The sequence below is a fragment of the Ursus arctos genome, unplaced genomic scaffold (assembly GCF_023065955.2).
Source record: "Ursus arctos isolate Adak ecotype North America unplaced genomic scaffold, UrsArc2.0 scaffold_9, whole genome shotgun sequence".
Classification (NCBI taxonomy): Eukaryota; Metazoa; Chordata; class Mammalia; order Carnivora; family Ursidae; genus Ursus; species Ursus arctos.
This window is the reverse complement of record NW_026623111.1, coordinates 62,848,622-62,871,270: the sequence shown is the minus strand read 5'-3', so window position 1 is coordinate 62,871,270 and position 22,649 is coordinate 62,848,622. Positions and strand designations below refer to the sequence as shown.

The 22,649-nt window shown below is 40.1% G+C and overlaps 1 protein-coding gene across 1 annotated transcript in view; it reads left to right on the top strand.

Moving 5' to 3' along the window:
- Window positions 1–15,338, top strand: part of PRKG2 (protein kinase cGMP-dependent 2) — a 93,183-nt gene extending 77,845 nt beyond the window's left edge. The window contains exons 15-19 of the mRNA XM_026509882.3: window positions 145–308; window positions 3,853–3,975; window positions 4,871–4,933; window positions 11,429–11,495; window positions 13,595–15,338. Of these exons, the coding sequence (XP_026365667.1) occupies window positions 145–308; window positions 3,853–3,975; window positions 4,871–4,933; window positions 11,429–11,495; window positions 13,595–13,690 (513 nt within the window). The 3' untranslated portion in view covers window positions 13,691–15,338. The remainder of the gene's footprint in view (window positions 1–144; window positions 309–3,852; window positions 3,976–4,870; window positions 4,934–11,428; window positions 11,496–13,594) is intronic.
- The last annotated feature ends 7,311 nt before the right edge of the window (window positions 15,339–22,649 follow it).

The window sequence follows — 22,649 nt, the reverse complement described above, 5'->3', positions numbered from 1 at the left end:
GTGTGTGCATGTGTGTATGTGTGTGTGTGTGTGTATGAAGGGGAGGGTGGAGGTATAGACAGAAGGTAGGAGAAGTTAGCGGGAGACGTAAAGAAGAGCATGAGTTTTATGGTCTCTGAAAATGTCTTTGACATTCTTTTCCAGGTTGACTTTGGATTTGCGAAGAAAATAGGATCTGGACAGAAAACGTGGACATTCTGCGGAACTCCAGAGTATGTAGCCCCCGAGGTCATTCTCAACAAAGGACATGACTTCAGCGTGGATTTTTGGTCTCTGGGAATTCTGGTGTATGAGCTCCTAACCGGCAAGTAAGTACCTTCAGTTCACAGAAGTGCCACAATAATTTACTAACGATAACAAATATATAACTTAAGGGTTTAACATGTTAGAAATGTTTTTGATCAAGTGTGATGACTCTTTCCCTTTGTATATTTTACATATAGCATGCTTGCTGGTTTGTAAAGTGGAGAAAACATTCAGGAAGGCACAGGAAAGAAGTACAGGATCGCTTTGGTTTACCTAAAATGGCGAGGCCTGTTATTACAGATAGCCTGTTAAATGTGTGAAGATTGTGGCAATTCCGTTTTAAGAATAAGGAGAAGAATTGAGGCTGTGGGCTGTAATTACTTCCTCTCATATTCCTCTCATATATATTTTTCGTAATTGAGAAAAGAGTATTCATGTTTCAATTAAATCCATTAAACAATGAAACTAAATTTAGCTGAGTTCTTCCATCTTCCCAATAAATCATTAACCAGAAAAGCCAAGAGAAAGGAACGTTGCTGGATTTAAATTTTAATCTCCTTGTCAACTGCTTTCTAGAGGTGCTAATGAACAGAGACCAGATACAGCAGGAGGGGTAGCAGTTCAAATTGAATTATCACCCCTGGAGGGATTAAAGGGCTATATTAATGAATCCAGGATCCCAAATATTCCACATGTGTGCACACATACACATGTGGGCACATGCATTTTCACACAAACACACACACACACGCTCTATATAATATCACCTCACATCGTGAAGCACTTTACAGTTTACAAAGCTCTTACGTGGGTATCATCTAGTTTAGTTTTCACGAATTTGTGTGGAAGTTAAAGAAGGAATTTTTATTGTTTTATGACTTAAATGTTATGGATTAGACAGCCAGGACAGAAAGCTACCCGCTTAAGGTCAGGGATTTGATCCCAGATCTTCTAACCCTAAATGTGACACACTTTCCATTACACGCCTGTGCCTTATCCATATGCATTTTTAGTATAATGCGTCGACATCCTCCCGGGATCCAGTTCAGTTTTCACCCTCTGTTTCTCATCAACTGATTTGATCATCCTTAGAAACCTTTATAAGCAAATATTCTCAGTCTTATTTTCAGAGAGGATTTGCATATGGAATGGCATATGAAATGCTGGGATGAGCCCTTTGATAGGGATTCAAGTCTTAACACATATTTAAAAAGAGTTTCATCAAATCTGGAACTTTTATACCACAGATTTCTAATGTTAGATCACCTGTGGCTATATTCAACCTCCTTGTCCACATGCATTGAGCAAACAGATATGAAAGATTATTTTATATTATCTGTATTCAGTTTCAAATAGTCATTGCTTAAGATTTTGATGGAAAGAAGAGAAAATTTTCCAGACTGTCATTCAGAGAGAAAGTTGCTTCCAGTCTTGGGACATAAGGAGTTCTATTTCAAGAATTTGTTCCTCGTCCCTGGGAAATTTGTCAGCTGCATTGCTACGAAATACATGATGGTTGGTGTAGGTAACTAGGGAATATACAACTCAGTCTTTATCAACTGAAATAAGTTTCTGCAAGGAATAAGGAAATAAAGTGAGGGAATGAGGAAGGGGGGATCCCCAATAACTTGGAGTTGTTAAAGTGGCTTCGAACTGTCAAGAAGTTAAGAAATTGTTCTTGTAAAGGTTTTCACGGTAGGGCATGAGAAAATTTAGTTTTAAATGCCCTGAACTCTAGGGAGTCAGGAGGTAAATAAAAATGAGAAAAAAGAACTAAAACACAACACAACAAACGCAGCATAATTGTAAATATAGAAGTATTGAAAATATAGCAGTGCTTTTTGTTTCATACCTCATTTTCTTTCTTTCTTTCTTTCTTTCTTTTTTTTTGTACCTTATTTTCTTCACAAGCAAGACATAGATTGTTGCGAATTGTTGCACCAACCTCATTTCAAGTTTATTCCTGAGAGCGGGAACTCAGTATCCAAAGGTCTTCAAGCATGGCCAAGATAGAGCAGAGTAGTTCATGAAAGTCATCTTCAATTTTCAGAAAGTAAATGACACAGTAGAATAAAGTGTTTTTAATAGCAAAGCGTGTGAGTTAAAACGTTACCCAAATTCAGTGGTCAATTCCCAATGCCTTCTTACCTTAGCCACACTTCCCCTGAAGTGCTCTCTTCACATGGCTTCTAGGACCTTCCTTTCATGTCTTTCCCCACACTGGGGACTCCATCTCTGTCTTCATTGCTGGACCCTTCTTATCCTCCTGACCTCTCCACATTGGGCCACTTCAGTCCTTGATCTCTTTTCCATCTACCCACTCCTTGGCTGATATCGTCAAGTCCATGGCCAGAAATCCTGTCTGATGATGCCCCACAATCCTGCCTCCAGCTCTGACCTCTTTCCTGAATACCAGACTCACAAATTCAGCTGCCTGCATAGCATCTCTTTATGGACATTTAAAACCTAACTCCATTTGGACATTTCAGAATCTGCTCTGGACCTCTGGACCCCCACTTCCGGCCCCTGCTCCAGCCGTTCTTCTCTTAGTAAGCAATAGCTCCATTCCGTAGGTCAAAACACTTTGGCGTCATTCTAGAATCCTTTCTTTCTCCTACACACCACATTCACCGTGTTGGCAAATCCTATTGGCTTTACCATCTAAATAGATACAGAAGCCAAGCACATCTCACCACCTTCACTTCTACCTTCCGAGTTGAGGCCACCAGGCCTTCCTTCCCCCACTGCTGGCACCATCACAGGTCATTTTTGATACATTTTTTTTTTTTTTTTTAAAAGCTTACTCCGAGGGGCGCCTGGGTGGCTCAGTCCCTAAGCGTCTGCCTTTGGCTCAGGGCATGATCCCAGGGTCCTGGGATCGAGCCCCGCATCGGGCTCCCTGCTCCACTGGGAGCCTGCTTCTTCATCTCCCACTCCCCCTGCTTGTGTTCCCTCTCTCGCTGGCTGTGTCTCTCTCTGTCAAATAAATAAATAAAATCTTTAAAAAAAAATTAAAAAAGCTTACTCTGACTGCTGTAAACTCTGCCATCTGACTCAAAGCACATTCCTAGGCCCTTAGCATCACCCACTAGCTGCACATGATATGGCCCTCATTGCTTCTACTCCTCTCCTGCTTCCTTACTTTCCCCCCAGCAAACCAGCCCTCCTCACTGTTTCCGGAACAACCCACACCACTCCTGACTCCTAGCCTTTGTACTGTTGTCTTTGAATCTTTTGCTTACAGATAATGGTGTGGCTCATTCCCTCCTTCTCTTCATTGATAACCACTGCTCAATTGTCAACTTATGAAAGAGGCTTTTCCCATATATCAGGTTTAAGAAAGTCACACCTTTCTCTGTCACTGTGTCCCCTCCTTTATTTTTCTTTGTAGTGATTATCACCAACTAACAAATTACCTGTATGTGTGTATGTGTGATTTGTTAAGTGATATGAAATCAATGAAATTATTTTCTAGCATATATCCAGACTTTTTTATACAACGACTAATGAGAAAGAAGGAAGGAGGAAGGGAAGAAAAGGAAAGAACGTCAGTTGTAAATGTGTCTGAAACGTTGGTCCTAATGTCCTATTTTGGCTATTCTCCAGCCCTCCCTTTTCCGGGATTGACCAAATGATGACCTACAATCTGATTCTCAAAGGAATTGAAAAAATGGATTTTCCCAGAAAGATCACAAGACGACCTGAGGATTTGATTCGGAGGCTTTGCAGGTGAGAATGAAAATTAAAACCCCTAGTTCTTGGGGAAGTGTGAGGTCTTCTCATTTCTGTGTCCACACAATTTAAAATTAGGTATGCATTTACTTTTTGTACTTTTCCCTGTAGCTAAGTTATATATAAAGAAAATCATTTTTTTATTAGGAGTTTGCGTTTACTTCATGCTGCAGAACCAGAATACCTACGTAAGAGAGATCTGCAGCTGTCAGCCTATCTTTGGGACTCATCTTTATCTGTACGCGGGCAAAAAGAACATTAGTTTAATAACGGAGTAATTAAGTTACAACCTTGTTCTTTTGGGAGAAAATCAGTGGTGGTGATAAAGTGTTGCTACTTGCCCTCTGTCAGTCTTCATTTTAAAACACAGTACCTCTCTGGCCTTATTTTTAATTATACCACATTTCTATTTACCCTTAAAAGTATTATATCGGAGAACAAAAGACTTCTGGAATTTGTGTTTAAACTTTGTCACTGTTTTCTTTTTTTTGCACATTTGAACTTTTTTAAAAAGCATTAGCATTTAGTAAATTTAGAACGTGAAACCTAGTTGTGGGTTGCCAACAGAAATCTCTGCATGTTTCTAAGATTCCAGCTCAGATGGAAATGATTCTCTAAAGCTTTCCCTGTTTTTCTCAGCAAAGTTGGTAAGATAGCATCCTTATTCATAGCTCATTTGAAGCACTAGGGTGTGTGTGTGTGTGCGTGTGTGTATACATGCCCCCGGAGAGGGGCATGTGTTTTTCATTTTCCTATACTCAGCTGCTTGGTCTATGAATATTGTTGAATAAATGAATGAATAAATACGTAAAGAAAAAAATGTTAAATTTTAATTTAAAATTCACTGAAGCATAATTATTATAAATTGCCTGTCAAAAAAATTTTATTTTAGGCAAAATCCAACAGAAAGACTTGGAAATCTGAAAAATGGAATCAATGACATTAAGAAACACAGGTATGGAGCTGTTACTCGGCCCAGAAAAAAATAGAAATTCATAGAAAAATGTAATCTTGAAGCTTTCGTTGTAGGTCACAAGGGCCCCTTTACAGATGTTCAATTTTTCCTTTTTGGTGTTTTATTTTTAATTTGTGTTTTACTAGCTGCAGTTACAATAATCAGTCTCAGGGTAATTTCTCTAATGCTGAAAATTCACATTAAGAATGGATGATTCTAAAACAAGTGACAAAATCACATCTTTAAGTTATAGCGACTTAGCTTTTTATACACTGCTATTTTTATTTTTTATTTTTATGTTTATTTTTAAAGTAGGTTCCGCACTGGATGCAGAGCTCCATGCAGGGCTTAAACTCACAAGCCCAAGACCAAGACCTGAGCTGAGATCAAGAGTCGGACACTTAACCAACTGAGCCACCCAGGAACCCCTTATTATTTTTTAAAAATATCAACTTCGGGGCGCCTGGGTGGCTCATTCGTTAAGCACCTGCCTTCGGCTCAGGGGGCCTGATCCCGGTGTTCTGGGATCGAGGCCCACATCGGGCTCCCTGCTCCGCTGGGAGCCTGCTTCTTCCTCTCCCACTCTCCCTGCTTGTGTTCCCTCTCTCGCTGGCTGTCTCTCTCTCTCTGTCAAATACATAAATAAAATCTTTTAAAAAAATCAACTTGGATTCTATAGAGGATTTAAGCTTTAATTTTGACCTTTGATTTGTGATTAAAATACAATAAAGTCACTGTTGTCAATGTTAAAGAGAAATCAACTGTTAAATAGTATCCTATTTCAGTTTTAGTTAATAATATCTACTTATTTTAAATACAATTTTCCTTTGACTGGCTCTACAAATTTTGAAGCCTAGTATTGTATTTTACGTTTGGGGTAAAGTACCTTGATTTCCACAAAACCTCAAACTATGTTTTAGCCTTATACAATAATCTAACACGCATCTTTGCAGTTCTGTGGATTTCTAAAGCTGGCCGTCAGAACCATTGATAATTTCCATGAATTATCCTCTTTGATTTGGTTTAATATGTGGAGTTCAAGCCTTGCAGATTTTTAAAACAATTGATGCTTCGCTGAATCCTGCAGTCCTCAAAATGTTTTAATTTTGCTCACGGTATACAAAAAATATCACCTACTGATAGTACTATTGATAATAGAAAAACTAAATTGGAGAATGTCATCATTGAAAACGTGAACACACTGAAGTTTCTGTTCAGCAAAGAAAACACCTTTCAGTATTTCATTCCTATCTGGATATTTTTTACTGAAGAACTAGAGGCACAGAACACAGTGGGGAAATAAAGGGAGAGAAGTTTCTGAATAGAAACACTATTCATTTTGCTTAACAGTCGTGGTGCAGCTTAAAAAAAAAAAAAATCCCCAGGCTGCCAGCCCTGCTCTATCTATTCATGAACTTACTTGAAATAAAGCCATGTATTCAACATTGTACATTCCTATTGGGCTTTGCCTTAAGGGTGTGTTAGGAGGGAGGGAGGGCGATAAAGGCACCCATCCGTGCGTTTTATAGACGTCAAAATGCTCATAGGATTTTTATTGTTCTTTGTCATCTTTGGATTGCCTTCAGTGTAAAGCTCCTTTTATATCATAGATTCCCATTTATCTTTCTTTCTCCATGCTGTTATCACAATTTCTTTTCTCATTATAAAATGACACGTAAACACACTATTCATACTGAGCAAACAAGTGTCCTGTCGATGAAAGTCATTCCTCCAATGTATTTTCCTCCTTTTGCTCCGGTGGTGGTTGGGTTAACAGGCTCTGGTTTTATCTTTCCTTTCTTATTTACCTGAGGCTCATTTCAATGTAGCTGTCAAATTGTGATTGGGTGCGCATGCAAATTGAGCTAAAGGATTTTCTCACCTCAGCATGGTAATGAAGAATTTTGAATTTTCTTCCCTGTAGGGATTAATTTGCCCACTCTTCTTAACAGCCAGGATGTTCTTGGCCACGTAAGGGTAGATTCAGAGTGCAGTGCGTGGGGTAGACTTTAGTAATAAGATAGACCAAATTTATACAGTGCCTTTCAGTGAGCCCAGGGAGCTCAAAGACATTATTTCATCTGATTTTCCTACTACGTCTTAAGATACAAAGCTGAGGTGGGGGGGGGGCAGGGACCTGAAAAACAGATCTCTTCCTGCCTTTAAGTAGGAGTGCTCTAAAACCTTCCATAAGTCTTCAAGTCTTACAGCTTCTCTACTCTATATACTCTTGGAATTAAAAAGAAAATCTTTCTGAAATGTGCCATCGGATTTTCCTACTGTTCTCTAAAGAAAAATGTGTGCTTTTTTCTCAGACGACCATTCATTTGAACTTCCTATTAAAAGACAATACAATTTAACATGGCAACCGTGTTATGTTTGTCCATTCTGAGTTAAATCATCTTAACTAAACAGAATCAGATGTCCTCCCTCCCCTATTCCTGAGCTAACATATAAACTAGGCACCGATCGTGTCTCCCAACACCTATCTGAAAAGAGGGATAATATGTTTGTAGGGTGCAATTAAATCTTTCCTGCTAGATAGAGGAATAATTTGTTTCAAGTGCCTTAATGTTACCTTTAATATTTCTAGCCGCTAAAATTACTTTCAAGAATAGCTTCTACCAGTCTTCTAAAAATGAAGAAACAATTTATGTGCCATTGCTGCTAATATTTCTTTGGTGAATATTTTTTACACATGAATGCATCCTGGCACTTGCGTTACTTAAAATGTGGTTAGTGTCAAAAGGCCAAGTGTTAAGTGAATGGCCACTCATGTTAAGTAAATATTGCCATAAATCAAATTGTAACAAGTACTCAGTAAGAAATGTATAGGCTCTTTGATTCAATAGGGTAACAGTAATGATTTTTATTAATATTTATGGAGTAGCTTCTGGGTAGAGAGCACCGTAAAATATGTTAAAAGAAATTGTGGCAGTGTTTGGTGGCAAAAGAAAAGAATCCACATAACTGTGCATCTAGAAATCCCTAAAAAATGAGGCTTCAGTCTATGCAAAGAAGCTGATGGGTGGATCAAGGAGAGGACTCTGTGGTTTTGTAGCAAGGACAGGGGAAGCCTTACAGCCCAGGCTGCTGTCTGACTTTCACTCTTTGGTTAGTGTCTCAGCAGCTTATACTAAAATGGCACCTTGGGTTAAGAATGGCATCTGAAATGGAATGTACTAGAGCCTTCCCTCTGTTCATAGTACTTTTTCTCTTGCTAAGCTTAGACTTGGAATGGGAAATCCAGTAAAGGACTGAATGAAAACCCAACTCCAGGGGTGAGAAGAGATTAGAAAAGATGGAAGAGCATCATTTTTGGTGAGGCTGACAGACAGGAGTGTGACAGCCACCCAAATTTCCTGGCCCTCAGCCTCACACCTCTACCACTCTGCCTCATCGCAACCCCCTGTGGTCGTGCTCCACATACTAGCCGGAATTATCTTCTGGAAGTGTACTTAGATTCCATCGTTTCCTTACAACTTTCTAATGGCTTTCCTTTAAGCATAAAATCCTGATTCCGTACTGTATTCTACGAGGCCTGCATGGTCTGGCCTCTGGCCTGTTCTCAGTTCTCAGATACTTCTTTTTTTTTTCCTAGTTTCCTCTCCATTCACCACACTTCAGCTCGTTTCTATTACGCTCTTCCATTTAAAAGGGCCTGGGATAAAGGAGATGTGATATAGATAGATAGATGATAGATAGATGATAGATAGATAGATAGATAGATAGATAGATAGATGGATGATAGATAGATCTCACAAGTCTTCCATGGCTATCCCCTTGTCTTCATTCTAGCCACTCCCAACCCATCCCATCCCAGTCACCAGCCACCAGTTTATTCTACCTTATCTTCCTAGTACTTACTAGTATCTGAAATTTTGTTCACTTGTTTTTTTTTTTTTTTTTTTTGTCACTTGCTACCAAAATAAAAATATCTTAAAAGCAGGATCTTTGTTCTTTTCGATGCCTGGGACCACACTGACTTTCTGTAAATTTTGTTGGCTAGTGGACTTCACGTCACTGTCCCAGTAGAAAAGATCAGTGGGTATAAGACAGTATTATTCCATGTTCCTTATAAGATCCTGAAAGACAGAATACATTGTTTATGTCCAAGAGAAGCAAGGCCTCCCCACTTCTGCTGTTGTATTTCCAGGCCACCAAGTTTGATGTGTGTCCTAAAGACCAGATCATTTCTGGTCTTCAATGATCTGGAAGCATTAATGATGCTTAGATTAACTAGATTAATTATGTGGAAGCAATAAATGAAAGAAACTTCATCTGGCTATCAGCTTAACCTCATTACAGATTATTGTAAGATACCTTTATATCTTGGAGCTTTTTGCATATGTATCACCAGGAACATCACCACCAAGGCAGTGTGATGTTCCAAGACGTGATAGTAAGAGGCTCCGTGCAAGTGTGTTTTCTTGCAGAGTCATTCAGTTATTCAACAGACATTTATGGGAGCCTGGTTTGATGACAAGTCCCGCTCCACGTGTGAGGGACACAGAAGGAAAGGAAACAGATGAAAATCCTTGCCCTCGTGGAGCTAGCATTCTAGTGGGGAAGACAGAGTCAACAGGATAACTAAGTAAAGTATATGGCAGACACATCTGAGAGGAGTAAGAGCTAAGGGGAGAACTAAAGCAGGAAGGAGGATAGGAAGGGAGGGGGAGGGGAGAGGGAGGTGAAATATTACTTTGGATGGTCAAAGAAGGTTTCACTAAGAAAATGATCTTTGAGAAAAGACCTGAAGGTGTTGGGGGAACAAACCCTGTGAAAATCTGGGGAAGGAACCATCTAGCTTTGAGGGCAAAGGTCTGAACATGGGAGCATCTAGCTTGTTGAAAGAATGGTGAGGGGGGGAGGGTGGAAGGAAAGTAGGACAGTGGTGAGCGGGGGGGGGGGGGTTGGGGTTTGGGGGGGGGTGGAAAAGGTGGTGTTCAAGGCCTTAGGGGTTATCGGAAAGGCTTTGCCTTTCATACTGAGCAAAATGGGAAGCACTGGGGGGGAGGGGGTTGAACAAAGGCCTGATGTGACCTGACTTCTGTTTTAAATGATCGCACTTGCTGCTTGGTTATTTCCCATGGACAAAAGCAGGAGGACCTATTAGGAGGTTATTATAATAATACAGGGGAGGAATAGTGGTGGCTTGGCCCATGCTGGCAGAGTGAAGGTGATCAGAGTTTTTCGGATTCTGATTCAGATATATTTTGGAGGTAACACTGACAAGATCTGCATGTGGACTGAGGTAGGGTGTGAGAGGAAAGATAACTCAAGGTCTTTGGTTTGAGCAACTGAAAGAGTCAAGGCCAGTTCCTTGGGGAACATTTGGAGCTCCAGCGTGGGCCAGATGCATGCTAGATGCAGGTTAGACACCCACTCGGGAGATGAGGAATGGCAGCTGTAGCTATTAGCCTAGGAAGCAATTGGGGCGTCTTGATTGGAAATAGAAATAGTAAGCAGCAGATATAAAAATGCTATCTAAAGCCGCAAGACTGAATGAGATAACCCAGGAAGTGAGTAGTTGAAAAAAGAGCTCCAAGGACTGAGGCCCTGGAGCACACCAGCTTCCTATGGAAATGGCAGTGGGAAACAAAGGAGAGCTCCCAAGAAGGTAGGAGAATAGCACGTCCTGCAAGCCGAGTGAAAAAAGTATTTCAGAAAGTGTGAGTAATGAATGGTGGCAAATGCTCCTGGGGGAAGTAAGACAAAACTGAGACTTGAGGAGATTCACAGAAGTGGAGGGGGTGGATGCTGATTGTAGCGTGGCCAGGAGAAAATAGGTAAGTAGAGTGACTGGATAACTTCCAAGGAGTTTTCCTCCTGTGGGAGGAGAGAAACAAAGTGGAAGTTGAATGGGCGCTCAGGTCAAAGGAGGGTGTTTTGTGGTTGGAGGAAATGAAATGTCTCCATACTGATGGGAATGATCTAGCAGGTAGACATTGAAGATTCAAGTGAGAGGAGAATGGCAGGAGCATGCCTTTGAATAGAGGAGTCCACAGGATCAAGCACGCAGTGCAGGAGCTGAGCTGACCTTCCCTAGAAGCAAAGGCACTGAACTCATGGTGCATGAAAGACGGGAGCACACAGATGTGGACAGGCAGGCAGATAGACTGGAAGAAAATTGTAGCAGCTCAGTTTTTTCAGTGAAATAGGAAGTCAGGTCATCATTTGGTTGGGCGGGGGTTGCTGGACGTTTGAGGAGAGAGGACAAAGTATGAATTATGAGCCTAAGGGAATGTGACAGTGAGTGGGACAACAGGGAAATCTAGACCAATTTCTGGGCAGCCTGAACTACCCCCTGGAGGTTAGTGGGCATGGATTTAACGTGAGACCAGACAACCAGCGTGGTTATTCTCCCCACCCCCCCCATTTGCAGCTGCATTGTTGCGGGCAGGGAGAGGGCAACAAAATGGACTGACAGCTAACTTGACTTGCTGATAGTTTATCAGGCAAGTAATATTCTTTTGTTCTGTTTTTACTTCTCAGGTGGTTAAATGGTTTTAATTGGGAGGGACTGAAAGCCCGGAACCTTCCGTCACCTTTACAGAGAGAGGTATGGTATCCGCTATATTACTTTCTTGATTTTTTTCTAGTTTTTGTTTTCGTAAACAGAGTATGGGTGTGTTTTTGTGCACCACATTTTAGATTTTTAAAGTACTTTTTAAAAAAAATAAGTGAAAATGCCATAGCAATTGTTATTATAGGGACTAAATAGTATTTCTTATTTGATGGAGATCAGCTCAGCTCTCAGGAACCAATTACATATAAACCAAAGTCCCCAGGTAGTCAGTGTTGGTCAGGCTAACAGAGGACTCTAGAAGCATAATATGAATCATACTGTGATTTAAAATTTTCTAGTTAGCCACAGGTAAAATGAAGCAGGCGAAATTAATTTTAATGATTATAATGTATCAAAAAATTGTCATTTTGCTATGCAGTCAACATAAAATATTAATGAGACGTCACATTCATTTTTCTGTACTGTTTTTGAAATCCCAAATGGATTTTACAGCAGTCTCAACTTGGACTAGCCACCTTTGGGGTGCTCAATCACCACCTGTTGCTGGTGGGACAGCACAGCTCGAGAGAAAACAGAACATCTGCTAACTTAGGGTAAGGGACGGTGGGAGAGCGGAGAATGACTCAGGAATGGCCTCGTCAACACCCTCTAGATTCTATGCTATGTTCTCCTTGAAGGAATTTTCAAAGCATTTTTAGATTGACATCCTGATTTTTTCATCGTATGTTTATATTGTTATGGAGGACGTGATTTCTACTATGTTGTAAATATTGACATTTTAAAATAAAACATTACTCCCTTAAATATATGTAATGTAATCAGAATACCAGTGAGATTGGATGCCCATCAGCTGTTTAAAATCTACAGACAGCAAAATTACATAATTCCTTTTCCTCTCTGAATTTATATTTTTATATTTCCCTCCCATTTTCCCTAAAAAGTTTCATCTTATGTAAAAATATTGTTATGCCTGCAAATATTTGATTATTCTTTAAATGGCTTTCAACTATAGTTTTCTAAATTTTAAAATTCCTGTGACAACACACATATTTATTTGGATTCAGTTGTAACTACATTTTTATAGCATGGAGTATCAAAGAATAGAAATAGGTTGCAAAATTTAAAAGCAAGTATTTAAGAAATATTTCTTGAAAAGAAATTATTTATGTACCGGGGGGAAATGTTACTTATTAAAAAAAAATGGGATCAGGCCCCACATCAATTCTATTCCTTTTTAAAATTATACAGCGTTAAGTGCTGAAAGTTGTGTTCGCATAAATAAGTAACTGGAGTGGAGGGTTTTATACGAGCAATGTCGCCTTGAATGCCTTCTGAGTGATCTCCCCACTCTCCCAAAAAACACATTATGATTTATCATAAGTAGTATTTTTACTGATTTACCAGCTAAGAATTCAATCAGGTACTTTTAAAATTTGTTTGAAAGCAAAGAATTGAAAACCACCTGATTGGCAAAATAGTTTAATTCCAGAATTGTTTCACTCTTTCAACAGGGTCAATAATGTTTTGAACTAACCCTTTGTTTGGCATTCTGGAAATTTTATATGGGTCAATTAAGCATATAAAAGTTCAAGGTGGTTGTGGCAAATGTTGATGTTTTTCGAAGATTTTACTTATTTGTTTGAGAGAGAGAGCAAGCGCAAGGAGCAGGGGGAGGGAGAAGCAGTCTCCCTGCTGAGCAGGGAGCCCAACCTGGGGCTTAATCCCAGGACCCTGGGATCATGATCTGAGCTGAAGGCAGATGCTTAACTGACCGAGCCACCCAGGTGCCCCAGATTTTGATTTTTTAAAAATATTTGCTTTTAAAATGTTTTTTTAATCTGAAAAAAAAAAAATAGATACCATTTCTGTCAGCTTTTCTTTTGGACATACCTCCTCAGGCCAGGTAGCCTCTGTTGAATGTAATGCAGTGACTGGATCCATTTGGTCTAAAGGGGAGATCTCAGAGGCTGAGAGTGTGACTCAAAAATGGTAATTGGTCATCTTGTCCTTACATGTAACTTACCAGTGGTTGCAGGATAAAAGCTGTGTTCAGATATAAAAAGCATTACCCACATATAACAACATGCTTAGTCAACATTACCCTCACCTTTGGTCTAATTCTTCTCTGTTAGCTCAGTGGACCCACAGACCACAGCTACTTCGACAAGTATCCCCCGGAAAAGGGAGTGCCTCCAGATGAGCTGTCAGGCTGGGATAAAGACTTTTGACAGAAGAAAAGATGATTATTGCCTCTATATCCAGAAGAGGACGATAAGGACCAATAACCCAATAGTGATCATCTCTCTCTTTGGAGTATTAGAATGTCTTTGGGGAGACCATCAGGGAAGAGGAATCTCTGCCCGTGAGCTGGGTGGACAATGTGGATATGAAGGTGGTTCTGAGCTATAATGTCTCATTTAGATGCTCTGAATTATTCATGTATTCTATTCTTTGCTTTTCTCAAATGTTGGAGGCTATTCTCTTCCCCTCTCCACAGTCAGAACCATTTTCGTTGAGGGGACATCATTTTCTCTGCAATCTATTGCTCCATCCCAATCATACTTGTCTCCTTTGAGTCCTAATAAGGTGTAAATTGTGTCTTGCCTTTGAGCAACTAAGTCATGCAAATGGAAAGAAGAACAAGGGTAAACTTTGGAAGACTTCCCCTACTCTCAACAATTCATGTAAGCATTACGGCATCTCAAAGCCGTGGTTTGTAGAAATCTTCGTAGTCGGTAGAAGCTCTTGATTTTCACCTGCATTCAACCTAGAAACATAGTAACATGCTCCTGACACTAGTCTGGGGAAAGACAAATTTAAATATTAGTCAGTGGTACCGCTTCCTAACGGAAGTGAGTTAATTCACCCAGCCAGTAATAATATTCCATTGGGGAACTTGGAAAAAATAAAGCAAAAAATATTTTTCGTTCTCCTGTGACCAGCTGTGATACCTCAGAGACTTTTCAAAAGCCTTGTTAAAGGTAGTTATAATGTGTGGTTAGGCGATGGGCCTTTGGAAAGGTTTTATCTTATATGCTAAATATTTTCGTAATCAAAGTAGAAGACACACAGGCACAAAATTGTGAAGGCTTCTCCTTCCCATTAAATATGGAGGAGAATGATTTCTAATAGGTAAGGCTGCTGACTCTTTAAAACTGAGATATTTTGGCTAGTTCTGTGTTTGTTGCCATTAATAAATCAAGAGTATAGATATCCACAGTTAATTTTTAATGAAAATCTCATCGGCTCACATTGATTCCTTGTAATCACTGTTGCATCAATAACTCTTTTTAAAGAGATTGAAGTCACGGATATGTTTATAATTTTAGATTTGTAAGGTAGGCAAGCTGCTGGGGAAGTGATGGGACTTAAGTAAAAGGGACATCCAGCATGTGCCCTCCTGTCTCCTCCTTGCAAACTTCCAGATGATGAATAGACTAGTTTCAGTGGCACTGGATACCAGCGCCGAAGAACTTTACTAGAGAATGTTGTCGAGCATCAACCACGATCCCATCGAATGGATGGGAAGCAGACTTTCTCTGTATATTTTTGATCTGGCAGAGTAAAAATAACATCTAAGTTCCTGCATTATTCAAGCTTCTGGTTATATTTTCACATGCTAATGTTCTATGGGAAAAGCAACCTCTACCCACTCTCCACCCATATTTTCAGCATTCAGAAAGAGTCAGCTACATGCTTCCTGAAGAGTCAAACAAGTTAAGTGAGGCCCAACCCAAGAGGGTGCATCCTTAACACATTGAATTTCCACATTTAGAGAATCCTTTTGCTGAACCAAAGAATTTTTGTTTCCTGGAGTAGTATTTTTAAAGATTATGTATTGTACATAGACGAACCATTTTTAATAGGATCAACATAACCTGCTTAATGAATTTCTAAGATTTTTAAAGATTTTTATTTGCATTTGGTTTGTAAGCATTGTATGTTTTTCCATGTATATATTTTTAAATTACCCACCTATAAATGTAGAAAATTTATGCATTGGATGGATATTAGAACTATACAGCTGTAATAGCAATGATATTCTCAACGGAGATCAATAGTTGTAATTCAAAAAAGGACTTACATATATACAAATAAAAACCAACTTAGAGTACTACGGTTTTATTTTGCCTGTGATTGGCCATATCGGTATGTCAGCTCCACATGTGATTTTACTTTGTTACCTTTAGAGTACTTTATAAAGACGAAGAAATGTCAGATTGAACCATCATATAATCCCAGTTCCACTCTTTCCTAGCTGGGTGACCTTGGTAAACTGAGTTCACTTCTTTGAGTAGAGTACCAGCTTTCTCATCTGTAGAAGAAGACATAGTAAAGCAGTACCTACTTTAGAGGCCTGTTTCAGGGATTAAGAAAGACGCTTAAAGAGTCCTTTGCTAACATCTGTGAAATAATTAACGCTGCATTGGTGGGAACTACTGTCACTGTCTCTATTAGAATTAAAGAGGGCTTAATAACCACTTAGCCCTGAACCTATGTATCATTGGTATCTGTACGTACAGTTATTCCAATTAAACCCAGTATTTATCTTTCCTTTTAAATCATGAAGTGAAGACTTTAGTATGTAAGATGAAGAAGAGTTCATCCTCCCCAAAATGAAGTGCTTTATTAAGAGCTCACCTACTTTTCTAATTCTAATTTTTTATGAACTAAGGAGATATAATATATATGAATATATTCTTCAAAAATACAGAACATATCATATTCCTAATCCCCCAACGTACAAACCCATCATATTCCTAATCATCAAATCATTCCTGTTCTCTCTTTTCCAAGTGCAAAGTTAAGTTTTCATTCTTAAGCCTCTTCTCTGTGGGGCCAACTTTTCATAATTGTAGTTCCTTGATCTTTTCTCTAAATATGAAAATGTCTGGAGGGAGAGGAATGTAAAAAAAGTAAGAGATTTGGAGTTAAAGAGACCTTGCTTTGAATTCTAGCTCTGCCCAGATTTGTGTGAACGACAAGCCACATCTTTATCCATCTGTAACTTGGACGTGTACACGTAAAGCTTTGGAGCATTGGGCCAGAGTATTATTCCTCATAGGTCATTGACAATAATCATTTGGAAATAAATACATCCATATATTTCTTTTGGCATGATAATAAACCCTTATTCTTTATTGCTAGTCATTGTGCTAGGAGTATTTACATCCATTATCTCATTTACACAAGATTCTAAAATAATTATAAATGTACTCACTGTTGATTGCCCTCAAAGCTAAACATTGGCTTCAAATACACATTTTCTTCACAATTTTGCTGTTATGGTTTTTCATGGCTTGGTCCCAGTTCCTAGGACTATACAACAAATGACCTTGTGACTTAGTTGCTTAGAACAACCATTTTATTATTATCATAGATTCTGTGGGTCAGGAATTCAGACACATGGCAAAGATGGCTTGTCTCTACACCACAATATCTGGGACATCACGTGGAAAGACTCATGGACCTGGGTGATTCAATAGCTGGGAGCTAGAATCACCTAAAGCCTTCTCACCCACTCTCTGGAGCCCAGGCTGAGACCACTCAAAGACTAGGATGTCTGACCAGAGTGCCTACACATATTCTCTTCACAGCTTGAATTCCTCACATGCTGGTGTTCTTAAACTAGTCAGACTCCTTTCATGGAAGCTTAGGATTCCAAGAGCAAGTATTCCAGGAAACAAGGGAGAAGCTGTGTAATCCTTTATGAGCCAGCCTTGAGTCATGTGACATCACAGCCACCATATTCTACTGGTGGAAACACTTAAAGCCCACCCAGATTTGAGGAACAGGAACATAGACTTAATGAAGAGAGTTTCATAGAACTTGCAAGCAATTTTAAAAACTAACACAATCCACTTTCTGGTCACAGATGAATCATATTACTGTATATGCAAAATAAACACATTCCCTCCCAAGAGCCTCCCTAAAAATATAATTTCATTACAGCATCATGCTCAGGCTTAAGATTTAAGATTTTGTCCAACTAAATCCATTCCAGTGTGGCTAAGGCTCCTCAGTTGTAATTCCGTGGATATATTCTTTTAGTTCTGGAAGCCTGTGAACTCAGTAACTAAGCCATCTATCAGCACAACTTCCAACACTGAATGGTGAGCCCATCAAAAGATAACCACAACAGATACTTGCACTCAGAGAGGGAGAAGATGGGAGGCATGAAGCAGTCACTAGTCCATCGAATTCTGAAATCTGGTCTGACATAATACCTTTTCTCTGCTTTGGGCTCAAACTCCCTGTTAAGTAGTCCTCCATAGCTCTCGGCCTCATCGTGTAGAATCCTGGTTCTACCTTTCTAGTCATCCTTCCTTTTCTATAAGATATGGCTGGGTTTTGCAGCCGTGTAGACTTCTTAACCTGTTACCTGCCTGCAACTGTTTGGTGGTAATGATTTCTTACAATTTGTCTGTCTCTGTCTCTTCATTCCAAGATGATACATAACCTTTACAAACTTTGTGAGTTTCCTGTGTATCAGTCTACGATTCACTCCATTAGACAAAGACTATACTCCACATCTTCCTGTGAAGATGCTACAGGGAAAATGATTCTTAGAAGTTCTTTTTTAAAAGAGAGGGTGTGCACAGCACATACTTAAGATGCTCAGAAGGTCTTTTGATCTGAAAAGGTAAGATAGACAGCTTCAAAGATGGCTTTCAGTGATCCCTCTTTATGACATTCATGCCCTTTTATAATCCTCTCCATTTGAATGTTGACTGAGCCTAGTGACTTCCTTCTAACAAACATTATAATCAAAATGATGGGATGTCACTTCTAAGAGTAGGTTACAAAGTGACTCTGCTTCTCTCCTGTTCACCCCCCTGCCCTCTCATTTGCTTGCTCTAATGGAAACCAGCTGCCATGGTATGAGCTTCTCTATGGAAGGGCCCATGTGGCACATAACTGAAGGAGCCTCTGGCCAACAGCCAGTGATGAAGCGAGGCCCTCAGTCCCACAACCCGTGATGAGCTGAATCCTGCCAATGACCAGGGAAGTGAGATTGGAAGCAGATGCGCCTCCAGCTAAACCTCCAGATGAGGCTGGAACTTTGGCCTACACCTTGATTGTACCTAGTGACAGTGCATGAGCCAGAGTGGGCCCATAAACAACTCCCAGTTCCCAACTCACAGAATCTGTGGACACAAGAAGGCATACTGGGATCCTTGAGGAAAAACTACAAGTTGTGATGACAAACCAGGACTCTGGAGGACAAACTGGTACCGGTTTCTGTCTTTCACAGTTGCCAACTTGGTCATATGGGTGGCCTGCGGGATAAGCTGGCACCCTTCAAGTCTACCTGGCTTGGGATTTGCAGATGCCGACAGGGCAATCTGGCTGGAGCTGGAGGAACCACAGACCTGGCTGCTAGGTGACCAGCGATAAGCAAGAGTGCGTTAGCACCCAGAGTAGCTTGGTCTTGCATGACCTCCAGAGTAGAAATATGGCTGCTACTCATTTCTGCATTTCAGATCTTATGTGGATTTCTTCTGTGGCAAAGCCTAACTCAGATCCATATAGAGAAGGGGATCCTGGGAAACATTCTACTTCTGGCTTAGCTAAATTGACAAAGTGTAAAGTCACTCAATTTCAAAACTAGTAAAATATATAATATATAATTATTCTTACATGATTTATTTAGTTTGGATTTTTAAGTAATGAGATTTTCTTCCTTTCTACCCAGTAGTTATCAAAGTGGACATAGAGACAGGCTACACAACTCAGTTGAAACCAGCAATAACAATTTTCTCGGTGATTTATAGGCAAGTTCTAAATTGAATAAGAGCTGGAGCCTTTTCAATTTTGAAAGATATAGAACAAGGTATTTTTATTTATTTAATTGTTGGTTACTACCTTAAAAATGGTATAATGAAAAGTAACATGAAATTTGTTTCGATACATATAAACTTCCTCAGTGAGGAAGGAGATGTGCATTGAGAAAAGGAAAAAAAAAAAAAGGCAGGAGAAAATCTGATGTGATAAAGGAAAAACACCAGCAATGCATCAATCCCGGAAACCGAGTAGAGCGAATGGAGCTTCTCTCGAGGGGGATGGGAGAAAGCCAGGTGTCACACCAGAACACAAGCTGACTATGAGTCAACTATCCAACCCTGCTATTTAAAATTCAGGAGGATGCTCAGATTGCTAAATGGATCATAAAATGCAAGATCTGGAAAGTTGCCCTCTTCTATATTCTGCTTGGCCTGTCTCTTGTAAAGTCTGTGCTCAGTTTTGCATTTAGGAAGGAGAGTCAAAAGATCATAAAGTGTGCCTAGAAATATTTAAAAATTCAATCCATGAGTCAAAGCCAGAGAAAGTAAATAAGGGCTAATAAAAACATATAAATATATATTTTTCTTTTTGAGGGCCCATGAAGATCAAAGGGGGTAAAGGGAATCCTCTTATTCTGATCGAAAGCGACTATGAAGAAAACTATTCAATGTGTATCTTAATTAATTCACTCAACAGTCATTTACTGTTCCAGGCACTCATAGATGCTGAGGATACAGCAAAGGGACAAAAAATCACAGTCCTAATCACATTCATATTTATTAAATAACTAGGTTAACGGTGATGATGATATCCTTGTATTATGATCATGGATATTTTTCTTCTATATTTTCTAAGTTTTATACATTAGATTTATATCTTATAAGAAGGAAGAAGATTAACTTTAAAAAATAAATTTGACTCAGATAAGTTAGATATCAGGAAGGTCAATGGACAAAGGGACTGTTGAATGCCAAGGACACACGTCATTCTGCCACCTCCCTCTCCAGGCACCTGACACACCGTGGCAGAGACACCTCTCCAGGATTCAGCGCCTTCTTCCTAATACCTTCAAGTCAAATGTTTACAGACTCTCTCTGTTCCTTACCTCTAGATTCTGGTGTATTTCCACACGTTAGGATGCAAAGTAAGCCTTTCATGTGATAGGGGCAGGTAATTTCTTTCTTTAAACGTTTGTTAGCTGTTTCTGAAAAACATTTGGTTCTACTTCCGCCGGAGTTTCAGTGCCTTGTTTCTCTACTTCTTCCTTGCCGGTAGCTAGAGTGTCTCCCGACACCAAATTCTCTCGGCTAAGTGCCTATGCTGAATTAATTCGTTATTTATTCAACTGATTGACTGATTCCCTCAACAAGTTTGAGTGACTACTCTGTGCCCGACACTGGGGTGCGGCCATGAACAACACAGACAGGATCCCTCCCATCATGAAGCATATATTCTAATTGCAAGAGGATAACAGTAAATTATTAAACAAATGGGGCGCATTACATAATTGAACTCAACATAAAAGTCGGATGTACGTAGAAAAAAAAGTACGTTAAAAAATATATCTCTAGTTTATCTCATCTCCTTTGAGCTTCCACCTACTGGTTAGTGGGAGGGACATTGAAAGTCTCCTCTAGTTTAAAGTTAATCCAAACAAATAATGGGAACCGTCCCTGCAGGGCTGTGGTTCTCAAATTGCGGTGGGTATCAGATTGTGGTAGAGACTAAAATGGGTATCCAGGCCTAGGCCCCATTCCACTTCTAGAAGCCTGGCCTTTGTGGGCTTTATTAGCTCCCCAGGTGGTTCTGATAAACCAACCACAAGGCATGAGAAGCACTGTCTATAAAATGCCCGGTCTCTGTCAGACAAAAATGCTCAGATTCTCATTTAGCCTCTCTTCTAGTTACATCCCTGACCAAAATGGGGAATGAGTCAAAGCGCTAGGGCCTTGGTTGCTGATTGATGTTTGAGCACAAGTTTATGGTGGGGGAAGCTCATCAGCTGTCTTCTCTGGGCTGAGACAGGGCCCGAGGCGTCCTTTGATGACTTGGTTTCCTCTCCGTTACTGCTGGCACTAGAGGCTTTTGGGGCTTGACCTTGGTCCCTTCCAGCTCTAGCTGAGACCTGTTTTTCGGAACTCATTACAAAGCCACCTGCTTCCTACTAAGGTAATGCCCTCTGACAGGCTTTCCTAGCTAGACCTTCAGAGTTGTAGGTCCTGTTTTTATATTGTAGAAGGCAAGGGGACTCAGGATATCTCTAGCTCCGGGCCTCATACTGAGGGCGATGTTGTGCTCCCAAGGTTACTACTGGGGCTTTGCTTGAGGGCAACTTGTGAGGAGACCCAAGTGTGGGAAGGAGGGGCTGCCTCTCCTCCCTCTTGCCTTCCACAGTTCCCAGGGGTAGAAAAGGACAGGCTACATGGCCTTTCTCTTCTGTCTGGATTTCCCTTATATACATACAGTTCTCTGATCTCTTCCACAGAACCGGGTCTTTTATAAGCTAAAGGAGATAGAGGAATTCAGATAATCCTTTTTCAGAACCAAGCAGGACGGAAGCGTGGCTTTTGAATTTCAAAAGCTTCATGTTACCTAAGACTTTCTCCGTACAACCCTACTGGAATTAATCCTAATCAGCAGGTGAATGATTCTAGAAAAGAACCAAGATTTATTCTCAGGAAGGCAAAAACAGAATCACATTAATAATTTAAGAGGAGAATTATTTTCCCTCTGTGAAAATAAGCAGTAAACTTTCATCACAGTGATAAACTCTATTAATATAATTAAACAGGCTAATATGACAGAGCAGGGCTGAGAAGAGGGGAGAGTGACTTTGAATAAATGGTAAGGAAATGCTTTCCTGAGTGGGTGACATTAGAGCTGAGACTTGAATGGTGAAAGGAAACAGTTTTGAGACAGTCTTGGAAAAAAGTGTTCCGGGCAGAAAAATCAAACGCCAACTCCATGGGGGTACCCATGAATTTGGCCTGTTTGAGAAAAGAAAGAGGTCTCATAAGTCTGCAGTAGAGCAAGTGCTCCGGGAGGTAGGCAGGACCAGACCGTGAGAACCTCACAGGCCACAGTAAAGACTCTGGGTCTTCTCCCAAGTGAAATATGAAGCCGTTTGATTTTTTTTCCCCCTTTTGGAGCAGGGGAGTGACTTGATCTGATTTATGTTTTCAAAAGATCACTACGGTGGCTGAGCCGTGATGGAGCGTAGACTGGGGACTAAAGGAAGCAGGCAGACCCAGTTAGCAGGCCGTTGGATTATTTAATTCAGGCGAAAACTAATGGAAGCTGGCTCAGACAAGAAGGTCAGATGGGTCACGTACAAGGGGCCGTGGGTGGGACAGCGTCTGGAGAGAGGTGACAGGATTGGATGTGAGGAATGAGAGGAAGAAA